The sequence below is a fragment of the Narcine bancroftii genome, chromosome 1 (assembly GCF_036971445.1).
Source record: "Narcine bancroftii isolate sNarBan1 chromosome 1, sNarBan1.hap1, whole genome shotgun sequence".
Lineage (NCBI taxonomy): Eukaryota > Metazoa > Chordata > Chondrichthyes > Torpediniformes > Narcinidae > Narcine > Narcine bancroftii.
In genome coordinates, this window is record NC_091469.1 from 332,546,088 (window position 1) to 332,558,304 (window position 12,217).

The window sequence follows — 12,217 nt, forward strand, 5'->3', positions numbered from 1 at the left end:
TTTTTTCCTTTTTCAAAATTTTAATTAACATTGAAATTTCACATCCAAAAATACAGAGTACATATGTTAAATGTCAAGAAGATACATTACACTGAAATCATATCATTTCATCCAAGGAACCCTATGTTTTAATCAAACAGATTATATTGCATTGATATATTATTTTATTATTTTAAAAAAGGAAGATCTAAACTCACTACCAAGAAAGAAGCTGTTTGGCCAAAACTAAAGAAAGACAGAATTATTATCAAAATGATAAATTTCCTCATTAATCAACATTTCTACCTCCATAACAAATCAAAGATTATAAAGGTAATTCAATAAGGGTCCACACAGTGATTGAAAATTTGAATTCAAATTAGAAATTGATCATCAAATCTTTTTTAAGTTTAAACATGATGACATAATGTAGCCATTGAGCATAATTAGGGGGGTAACATCCCTCCATCTGAGCAACACCACCTGCCTAGCCATAAGAAAAATAAAAGCTAATTCAAGCAGCTCAGATGCTGTTAAAGTTATGTCACACTCTCCAAAAATACCAAATAAAGCAGTTAAGGGATTAGGTTTAAAATTAACTTTAAAAAGTGCAGAGAAAGCTTGAAATACTTTGTTCCAATATTTCTAAGACTCTGGCAGTGATGTGACTGCAGTTCAATGCAGCTCTCTGGAATCCGGGTGCACATTACCTTAAGTATGTAGCCGTGTACAATGTCTGAGGCACTGGAACCGGCAGATGAGCACCAAAGAGTGGCCTGAAAAATACACTGGTGGTGACTCTCGCTCTGTCTGAGGAGTGTCCATTGCAGAGGTCCTGACTGCTGAGGTGGGCACCTGAAATGTCGGCGTGGAGGGTAGGAGGACAGCAGTGTGGCCTGTGATTGGTGTGTAGGCCGGAACGGCCCAGCCTGGGGTCGGGACGACCGACGTGGAGCTGCAATGACTAAGGTGGATCCCAGGGTTTGTCGCTGGGCGAAGTTGGCATGCATGTTCAAGTGGGTGCCTCACCAAGGTTATGGAGCTGAATTGTGGACGTCTGTGGGACCAGGACTTCTCCATGCTGGTGGGGCGTTCCTGAGGGGCCATGTTGTGGGGGCTGGTGGTAATGTGGGTGCCTGTGGGGCATGGAGGTGCCTATTTTATAATCCCAGGCACCAGAGAATGTGAACAGAGAGACTCCTTACTTGAGCTACCGAGGGCTGCTACGGTCTTTCAACCCTTATGGTGCTAGTGTTGGTTTCTAGTTGAAGTATTGGTGGCACTGATTTTTTGGTTTTTCATATAATTGTAAGTGAGTGTTTTATGTATAATAAATTTAGTTTAGCTTGTGATTTAAGAAATTTTATGTAATGTTTTGAGTCTAAAGTCTAAATTATGTTTTGTCTAAAGTATCTTGTGTTTTACCCCAATGATGCATTAGTCTCCAAGAGTGTTATCTCATTTTTTTTTACTGCTGGTCATTATAATTGTCGCAGCTTTAAGAAATGCTGATAAGCTTCGAATTTGAATTGATTCGCCTGACCTCAGATAAAAGTATTGGCCTCGCTTTTGTCATGATTGTCTAGGGAGCTGTAACGCCCACCCAGATAGTTTGGGTTTGTAAAGCATGGGGTTGAATCAGCTGTTCCAGTGTGTTTAGGCAGTTTGTCACCGCCCACATATTTCTCCAACCCATTACTATTCTGTGAGATGACTCTTATCCGGTGTCTAGTCTTTTGTGTATGTTGATTTTGTGCTTTGTGCATTTTTTGATTAATTGATGTAAAGCATTTTGGAGCAACATTCCGTTGTGTTTAAAATGAGCTATATAAGTAAAATATTTCAATTCAATTCAATTCTAACATGTCCAGAACATATGAATTAATGATGCACCTTCATTGTTGCATTTATCACAACAAGGAGATACCTTCACATAAAAACTAGATAGTTTGACTCCTATGGACTACTTTAAATTATAGGAGAGAGTGGTGGGCATGTAAAGAAGAGGTATTAACCAATTTGAAAATTACATTCCAAGTTTCTTCAGAAATTAAAAGCTGTAGATCCTGTTCCCAGACTTTTTAAATTTTATCTGAGGGACCCTCTCTTATTCCCAACAGCATATCATAAATGTTAGATAGTGAACCATTATAGAAAGGTTGTAATTTAAAAATTACATCAATTAAATTCTTATCAGTCCTCTTAGGAAATGTATGCAATTGAGATCATAAAAAAATCTTTAATCTGGAGATAATGAAAACAGTGAATATTTGGTAGACTGTATTTAACTGAAAGTTGTTCGAATGAAGAAAGACTCCCCTCGATAAATAAATCTATAAAACATTTAATACCCAATCTATACCATTCTTTAAAAGTTACATTAATCATAGAAGGTTTAAAGAAATAATTAGAAAAAATAGAACTAGACCTATTTTTAACCGTACCCATCTCTACCATTTCCTCTTACAGCTTATTACATCTACCTACCAGCCTCTGTATAAAAAAAGTCCCCTTCAGGTGCCCTTCAAATCTTGCCCTCTCCCCAAAATCCAATGCCCTCTAGTTTTAGAGAAACACACTAGCTTCAGATGATAAAAACCAAGCAAAAAAAAATTACTGGAGCAACTCAGCAGGTCACGCATCATCTGTAGGAAGTAAAGCCCTTTGTTGTTACCTGACAAAGGGCTCAGGTCTGAATCGTTCGTCCCCCTTTACTTCCTATGGATTCTGTGTGACCTGCTGAGTTTTGCCAGCACGTTTGTTTATTGCATTCGACCCTGGCATCTGCAGACTTTCTCTTTCTTGTTTAATTCTTGGAATATTTTTCTGTATGGTTATGACATTGCTCAGAAATAACACATTCATTGATTGGAGATGAATCATAGTATTATAGAAATTTTCAGAGATCTTTAATATTTAATGCTGGTGTTATTTATAAAGATTCTGAATTGTCACTGATTTTTTTTTTAGGTATTTAGACCACAGATCATCACTTCTGAATTTCTCATCAATTGCGGAGCTTTGCTTGTAAGTAATCGGTTGCTACTGCAGTTTGTTTTAGAACAGGGGATGGATTTGGATTGATATAAACTTGCTAGCTCTACCAGGTCTGCCCTCAGCCTCTTCTGCTCCAAGGAGAACAACCCATCCTCTAATTTCTCATCCTAACTGAAACCCTCCATCCAAGGCAACACCCTGATGAATCTCTTCTGTATCTCTTCTTCCTATAATATGCTGACCAGAATTGTAATGTTCCTGTTCCCATAAAGGCAAATATCCTGTATACTTTAAGACATGCAGGAGACTGCAAAATCTGGTATCTGAAGGAAAGCACAATCTGCTGGAGGAACTCAGATGGGTCGAGGAGCATTAGTGAGAGAATGTTTGATGTTTCAGTCCAAAACCTTTTATGGACAATGGGAAAGTGGAGAAAAGAAGCTACTGTAAAGATGACAGGGTGGGAGGGGTGGGTCAGGAGCCCCACTTGGAATGGCAGAAGTGAAACATGGCTGACTGAGGAAATAGATCAGCAGATAGCATAGAAAGGGGAAGAGAGACAAAAAAAAAACCAAGGGGTCAAGTGGTGGAATCTGACATATAGAGAAGGTGAGATTGAATGTAGAAAGAGAAACCAGATGGAACTAAAGGGTGAGGTGGGGTGGGGTGGGGAAGGGGGGAGGGAGGAGACACAGGAAAGAATTCAGTGGGGAAATGGGGTGAAGAGAAACATAGAAACATAGAAGATAGGAGCAGGAGTAGGTCATTCGACCCTTCGAGCCTGCTCCGCCATTCAACGAGATCATGGCTGATCTTAAAGTTCAGTACCCCGTCCCCGCCTTCTCTCCGTAACCTTTAATACCCTTATACTGAAGAAATATATCTAATTCCCTCTTAAATATATTTAATGAATCTGCCTCTACTGCCCTTTGTGGCAATGAATTCCACAGATTCACCACCCTCTGGGTAAAGAAATTCCTCCTCATCTCGGTCCTAAATGGTTTGCCTATTATCCTCAAACCATGGCCCCGGGTTCTGGATTTTCCCATCATTGGAAACATCCCATCTGCATCCATTCTGTCCAGTCCTGCCAGAGTTTTATATGTCTCTATGAGATCCCCTCTCAATCTTCTAAACTCCAGCGAGTACAATCCCAATTTGTGCAATCTTTCCTCATAAGTCATTCCTGCCATTCCAGGTATCAGCCTGGTGAATCGCCTCTGCACTCCCTCCATTGCAAGAACATCCTTCCTTAGATAAGGTGACCAAAACTGCACACAATACTCCAGGTGTGGTCTCACCAAGGCCCTGTACAGCTGCAGTAAGGTATCCTTGTTCCTATACTCAAACCCTCTTGATATGAAGGCCAACATACCATTTGCCTTTTTATCCACCTGCTGTACCTGCATGCTTGCCTTCAGAGACTGGTGTACAAGTACCTCTAAGTCTCTCTGCACTTCCCCATCTCTTAATCTATTGGCATTCAAATGCAAATTTGAAGAATTGTACAAGTACCCCTAGGTCTCTCTGCACTTCCCCATCTCTTAATCTATTGCCATTCAAATGCAAATTTGGAGATATTACATCCAATCCCCTCATCCAGATCATTAATATAAATTGTGAACAGCTGGGGTCCCAGTACAGATCCCTGTGGCACCCCACTGGTCACCGCCTGCCACTCAGAAAACAAGCCATTTATCCCAACTCTCTGTCTTCTACCTGCCAGCCAGTTCTCAATCCACATCAATACTTTGCCCCCAATCCCATGAGCCTTGATTTTGGAAGCCAGTCATTTATGCGGGATCTTATCGAAGGCCTTTTGGAAGTCCAGGTATACCACATCCACTGGCTCTCCCCCATCTATTTTACCTGTCACCATCTCAAAGAATTCCAATAGATTTGTCAAGCACGATTTACCTTTTGTAAATCCATGTTGACTCCGTCCGATCCCTTCTCTTCTAGTCATATGCTCCGCTATTACATCCTTAATAATGGATTCCATCATTTTGCCCACTACTGATGTAAGGCTCACCGGCCTATAATTCCCCGCTTTTTCTCTACCCCACTTTTTAAATAGTGGGGTAACATTAGCTACCCTCCAATCCATGGGTACTGACCCTGAGTCTATCGAGTTCTGGAAAATAATTCTTAAAGCATCTGCTATCTGAATGGCCACTTCCTTAAGTACCCTAGGATGTAGATTATCAGGCCCTTGGGATTTATCTGCCTTCAATCCCATCAATTTCCCCAAGACCATGTCCTTAGAGATACTGATTTCTTTCAGTTCCTCCATTGCATTAGTCTTTATGTTTCCCAACATCCTTGGGAGGTTATTTGTATCCTCTCTTGTAAAAACAGAACTAAAGTAAGAATTTAATTGGTCTGCCATTTCCTTATTCCCCATTATATATTCCCCTAATTCCGACTGCAAGGGACCTACTCTGGATTTCACCAATCTTTTCCTCTTGACATATTTATAAAAGCTTTTGCAGTCGGCTTACTTTTGTAATTTATTTTTGCTCTCTTGATTAATCCCTTTGTCCTCCTTTGGTGCATCTTGAACTGCTCCCAGTCTTCGGTTGTGGTACTTTTTTTGGCCAATTGGTATGCTCTCTCTTTGGACCTAATGCTGTTTCTAATTTCCCTTGTTATCCACGGTTGAGTCACCTTTTTTGGTTTATTTTTATGCCAAACCAGTATAAACAATTTTTGCAATTTCTCCATTAGATCTGTGAATGCTTTCCATTGTCTATCCACAGTCAACTCCCCCATAAACACCACCCAATCAATCTTACTCAACTCCCGTCTCATACCATCATAATTCCCTTTATTTAAATTCAGGACCTTAATTTCGGTTTTAATTTTAATTTCATCACTCTCCATGTCGAGTGAGAATTCGATCATATTGTGATCGCTCCTACCCAAAGGGCCTCGTACAACAAGATTGTTGATTAGCCCCTTATCATTGCATAATACCCAATCTAAAATGGACTGCTCCCGAGTTGGTTCCTCGACATATTGGTCTAGATAACAGTCCCATAAATATTCAAGGAATTCCTCCTCCTCAGTATTTTTACCAATTTGACAAGTCCAATCTATATGCAAATTAAAGTCTCCCATGATGACAGCTGTTCCCTTATTGCACGCTTTTCTAATTTCTCTTTTAATACCTTCCCTCACCTCTACACTACTATTTTGAGGCCTATATACCACCCCCACTAACGTTTTCCACCCCTTGCTATTCCTCAGTTCTACCCATATAGATTCCGCATCTTCCGAGTTGATATCCTTTCTGTCAATCGTGTCAGAGGGGTGGAACCATCTTCTGATTTCTAGGTTCCCACTGTCTCATCTTCATCAGTCTCTGTCTGTCTTCATCCCCCATCAGGAAGGTCTAATAACCCCTTGCTTCTTTCTGGAACAATGCTCTGACCAGTTTCCCTTCACCAACACACTCATCCCCCTGGCGCAACTTCTTCTCACCCTGACTAACTTCTTTTCCTTATCTCCTTCAAACCAAAAGTTTATGTGTGGCGTGTGGCTCCCAATGATCTTGCCTTTTTGCTGACGATGTGGAACAGTCTTTGATCCAAACTGATCCTGACACCACCCCCAACTTTTCCTCTGTTACACCGATGACTACATTGGGGCTTTTTCTGCACCCGTGCAGAACTCATAATTTTCATCAATGTTACCACTAAACCCCCCCCCCCCCCATTCTGCTCTGTCCATCATATTTCAATGCTGCCTTGTTACCAATCTCACATGGTACCCTTGTCCCACCCTTGCCAACCAAGCTTCTCCATGTCTCCAGTTTCGGCTCAAGGCATTAACTATTCTTTAACTCCACTGATGTGCTTGACCTGCTGAATTCCTCCAGCAGTATATGTGTAGATTCTGCATACCTTCATTCCATCCTGTATCCCTGTATACCTGTGCTAGCACCTTCAGGGATCATTGGATTTATATACCCTCAGTACTCCTTAATTCCCTATCATTCATGGTACGTCCTACCCTTGACTTCCAAATGCTCACTTTATCAGGATTAACTCCTGATCTACCTCTGAATGTGCCTCTTGTGTGTCCAAACTGACAAGAGGATCATTTCAAGGAATTGATTGGGGAACTCTGGGCATTGACAATTATGTCACATGGCTGCTTCACTTGCCACAGGCATTTATACAGGCACATGTGCAGCAGGCAGATCAGTCACACAACACGTCCATGCCAACCAAGTTGGCATTCTGGGCCCATCCCATTTTCCTGCCTTTGGTTCATATAATTTTAAAAAATATTTTATTTTAATTTTCATAGACTCTTAAAATTCAAACAAACCATGTAATTTTTTTTCAACATTCATGTAACATAGTCTGTATTTATCCCCCTTCCCACCTCCTCAACCCCTCCCCCAACCTTCATACAATTGAAAATACAGTCAATTAAATTACATTGATATAATTTAAATTAAATTAAATTATTTTTTACTCTCGCATCAGTTTTAGTTTTCTCCTGAATTTTTAATTAGTGTTCACAAAAATTGATTTATTTCAGTTATTAAAAAAACTTGCCAATAAAATGCATTAACCTTTGGTTTCGATAAGTACAGGAAAATCAGAGGACAAGCAGATCATGGGATGACATGACATGGCTGTGTACTGGTACTTTTCCATGACTTGTAATTTTTGGACAAGCTAGGACTTTTCCTAGAACATTGGACCTTAGAGGAGGTATATAACATCATGAGGGTGAATGGACACAGACATTTCCCCAGGGTAGACATTTCCCCAGGGTAGGGGAATATGAAACTAAACTGCATAGCTTTAAGTGAGAGGAGAAAGGATTAAAAGGAACCTGAAGGCCACTTTTTCACACAGAGGGTGATGGGTATGGCAGCCATGGCAGGTACATGCTCTTGCAGAATGTGAAGGAAGCCAACAGTACCCCTGACAACGTCATCCATAAGAAGTGCCTCCAACTGCAGCTCCTTACAAACCGTGTTAGGGAATTGGAGCTTGAGTCGGATGAATTCTGGATCATTCGAGAGGCTGAGGGGATGATAGACAGGAGTTATAGGGATGCAATCAGACTTGGGAGCACAAGGAAGGCAACTAGGTGAAAGTTGGGAGAGAGAAAGGGAACAGGCAGGCAGGCAGTGCAGTGTACCCCTGTGGCAATTCCCCTCAGCAAAAACAATTATACCAGCTGAGGGGATGACCTTTCTGGGCAAGGCAGCAGTCAAACCAATAACACCATGGTTGGCTCTGAGCCTCAGAAGGGAAAGGTGAAATCAGGCAAAATGATAGTCATAGGGGACTTGACAGGCACGGGAACAGATAGGAGATTTTACAGCCGCAAAAGAGACTCCATGATGGTGTGTTTCCTCCTAGGTGCTCAGGTCCAGGATGACTTTGAGCGGGTGCAGAATATTCTTAAAGGTGATGGTAAGCAACCAGAGGGCGTGGTACATATGGGTAACAATGACATAGGCAGGAGTAAAGTAGAGGTCCTGCAAAGTAAGTTTAGATAGTTAGGAAAGAGACCGAAGAGCAGGACCTTCAAGGTGGTAATCTCTGGATTACTTCCAGTGTCATGAGCTAGGGAAGGTCGGAATATAAAGATAATGCAGACAAATGAGTGGCTGAAGAGATACTGTAGGGGGCAAGGTTTCAACTCTTGGATCATTGGAATCTTTTCTAGGGAAAGGGTGACCTGTACAACGGGATCACATTGTACCTGAACTGGAGGGAAAGTTTGCTAATGCAGGTCATGGGGTGTGGGAAGGGTGAGGGTTAAACTAGATTTGAAGGGGAGTGGGAATCAAAATGAAGGGGAAGAGGAGGTTGGCGCACACGTAGAGAAAGCTGGTAGGTTTGTGTGGAAGGACAGGCAGATAGGGCAAAATTACAGCCATTGGAATGCGTTGCAATTTAACAGGGACAGTCAAAAAAAGTAACAAATACAGGGTTAAAGGCTTTATATTTAAATCCACACAGCATAAGAACTAAAGTGGATGACCTTGTAGTGCAACTACAGATTGGCAGGTATGATATTGTGGCCATCAGGATGGATGTCATTGGGAGCTGAATGTCCAAGGATACACAGTGGATTGAAAGGATAGACAGGTAAGCAGAGGGAGTGGGGTGGCTCAATTGTTAAGGAATAACATTAAATCATTAGAAAGAGGAACATAGATCATAGGATCAGAAGATACAGAATCATTGTGGGTTGAGTTAAGAAATGGCTAGAGTAAAAGGTCACTTAGCAGTTGTATGCAGACCTCCAAATAGTAGCCAGGGATATGGACAACAAATTAAAACAGCAAATAGAAAAGGTGAGTCAGAAAAGGTTATGGTAGTCATGGGAGATATTAACAAGCAAGTAGGTTGGGACTAGATCTCAAGAGAACAAATTTGTAGAATGACTACAAGATGGCTTTTTGGAGCAGCTTGTTGATGAGCCCATCAGGGAATTGGGATAATGGATATAAAAAGCTTCTTCAGGTATATAAAGAGTAAATGGGAAATGAGAGTAGATATAAGACCACTAGAAAATGATGCTGGAGAAATAATAATGGGAGCAAGGAGATGGCATGGGAACTAATTGAGTATTTTGTATCAGTCTTCATTGTGGAAGACATTAGCTGTGTGACAGATGTCAAAAGTTATCCAGAAGGGAGTACAGTTGCTATTTCAAGGAAGAAGGTGCTTAGAAGTTGCATGATCTTAAGGATGGATAAGTCCCAGACCAGAACTCCTCGGGTTCTGGAAAAAAGTAATATTAGAGATCGTGGAGGCATTGATAATGATCTTTCAGGAATCAGTCGATTCTGGCATTGTCCTGGAAGACAAATCACAATTGCTACCCCACTATTCAAGGAGGGAGAGAGGCAGCAGCAAGAAAATTATAGACCAGTTTGCTTGACATCAGTATTGGGAAGTTGTTGGAGTCAATTGTCAAGGATGTGGTTTTGGAGTACTTGGAGGCACATGACAAGATAGTCCAAAGCACGCGTGGTTTCCATAATGGAAAATCTTGCTTGACAAACCTATTGGAATTCTTTGAAGCAGTGACAAACAGGCTGGATAAAAGAGATCCAGTGGATGTTGTTTATTTGGATGTTCTGAAAACCTTTGAAATGGTGCCACACATGAGGCTACTTAACAAGATAAGAGCTCATGGTAGAACAGGAAACATACTTGAGTGGGTAGAGCATTGGCTGATTAGCAGGAAGCAGAGTTGGAAAATAGAGATCATATTTTGGTTGGCTGCCAGTTGCTAGTGGTGTTCCATGGGGGTTGGTGTTGAGGCTGCTTCATTTTATGTTGTATTTATATTATGGAATGAATGGTTTAGTAGCCAAGTTTGCAAATGATATTAAAGTAGGTACAGAAGGGCACAACTTCAGGTTTGAAGGGTGGTAGTTTAGAATAGCAACACAGATGAATTTCTTGAGGCAGAGGATGGTACATCTATGGATTGTTTTTCCCCCAGGCTGTTGAGCAGGCCAGGTCATTTGATGTATTTAAGGCAAAATTAATGAGTTCTTGATTAACTAGGGGAATCAAAGGTTCTGGGAGATGGCCTGGCAGAGGGGCTGAGTAGGAAAATGGATCTGCTCATGATTAAGTGGTGGAGAACTATCGATGGGTTAAATAGCCTTTTATTGCTTCTATATCTTATCGTCTAACGGTATATGGAATGAAGAAATGAGAAAAATGGTACAATTGTAATGTTTAAACAATATTCAGACAGGTGCAAGGATGGGAAAGGGTTAGAGGGATATTAGCCAAACTAGCAAATGGGACTAGCTCAAGTAAGCAACTTGGTCTGGATGGACTGTTGGGCAGAAATTCCATGCTGGATAGCTCTTTGGCTCTATTATTTTCAAGGATTCCGTGTCGACGGCCCTGCTCTTAGATTTGAAGATGTTAACCTGTGCTGGTATTATCTCTATATTTAAGCATGTTGTGAATTTTATCATTTTTGGAACCTAATGCAGGCTTTCACAAGCAGATCTACGCTGCAATTTGTGGCGAAGTGAGCTCTTACACCAGAAGTGAACTGTCAGTCCCACTGACATATTGGTTTTCAGTTAATGAGGCTAGTTGCTGCTCGATTGAAGACTGACAACTGCGCACAACCTCTGGCTTGAAAACCCCTCAATGAACAATGAAAAAATCTACATTTTATTTCATGGGATAATTTTTGGTTATTTATTGACCCATTTACACCAGCACTTTAAATCCCTCATTCAATGGCTTCGTACACACTCAGGCCAACCCAGCCTCGCAGTGTCTGTGTGCATGTTTTAGAACATGAAACATTACAACTTTGTACAGGCACATCAGCTACAGGTTGTGCCAACCTGTATAAACTAAACCTTCCCTGCCTCACACCCATAACCCTCTATTTTTCTTGTAACCACATGTCTGTCTAATGTCTAATGTCCCTCTTGTACCAGCCTCCACCACCACCACCCCTGGCAATGCATTCCAGGAACCCACTACACTGTGTAAAAAAAATTAACACCTGACACAGGGTCTCTCCCCCTCGCCCTCCCGACTCGCACTGCCGGTCTCTCGCCCGCCCGACTCGCCCTGCCGTCTCTCTCCCCACTTGCCGGATTTTGAAGTTTTCCAGATTTTAGATGTCCGGATAAAGGATTATGTACCTGTAATTAGTTAGGCATTGTAAGAGTAAGTCTCATGCAGCTGTAAAATACACTTATCCAGCGTGGAACAGTCCCCTTAGGTGCCCGATACTAGGGGTTTTACTGTATATTAAACCATGGATGCTTCCACAGGTATGTGTGTATTATATTGCCTCTGCAGTGTTATGTAACCATGTGACTGGCACAGCTTTTGAATTTCATACATGAAAAGGGTATCTTGCTTTCATATTCTTTCAGGTTTAATTTTCTATTTGTTAGGACATGCCTTTTGTTAAATTTATAATTTTATTTTCTTCCCTGTACTTTTTTAACTTCAGGTTCAGATTTATTGTCAGAGTACATAATGACATCACATACAACCCTGAGATTCTTTTTCCTGTGGGCGAGGTAGAATTGGCAGTGCAAAAAAATACTGATTCATTGTACACACGTAAACAAATAAAATAAATATAAACAAACTGAATGTGTAATACAGAGAGAATAAAAAAATCAATTAAGTGCAAAAGTAAGACTCCTTAAATAAGTTCCTAATTGAAGTTATTGTTGAGGATTCTGATAGAGGAAGGGTAG

The 12,217-nt window shown here is 41.0% G+C and overlaps 1 protein-coding gene across 13 annotated transcripts in view; it reads left to right on the top strand.

Annotated features, from left to right (window-relative positions):
- ulk4 (unc-51 like kinase 4) overlaps positions 1-12,217 on the top strand; it is a 655,266-nt gene that overhangs the window by 330,798 nt on the left and 312,251 nt on the right. For 11 of the 13 annotated variants that reach the window (XR_011348088.1, XM_069908808.1, XM_069908860.1 and 8 more), the window contains exons 25-26: positions 2,950-3,006; positions 8,364-8,417. Coding sequence is in view for 12 of the 13 variants with exons in the window: in XM_069908808.1 (XP_069764909.1) it covers positions 2,950-3,006; positions 8,364-8,417 (111 nt within the window). In the remaining variant the exon portion in view is untranslated. The remainder of the gene's footprint in view (positions 1-2,949; positions 3,007-8,363; positions 8,418-12,217) is intronic. The other 2 variants (XM_069908836.1, XM_069908837.1) reach the window with 1 other exon arrangement.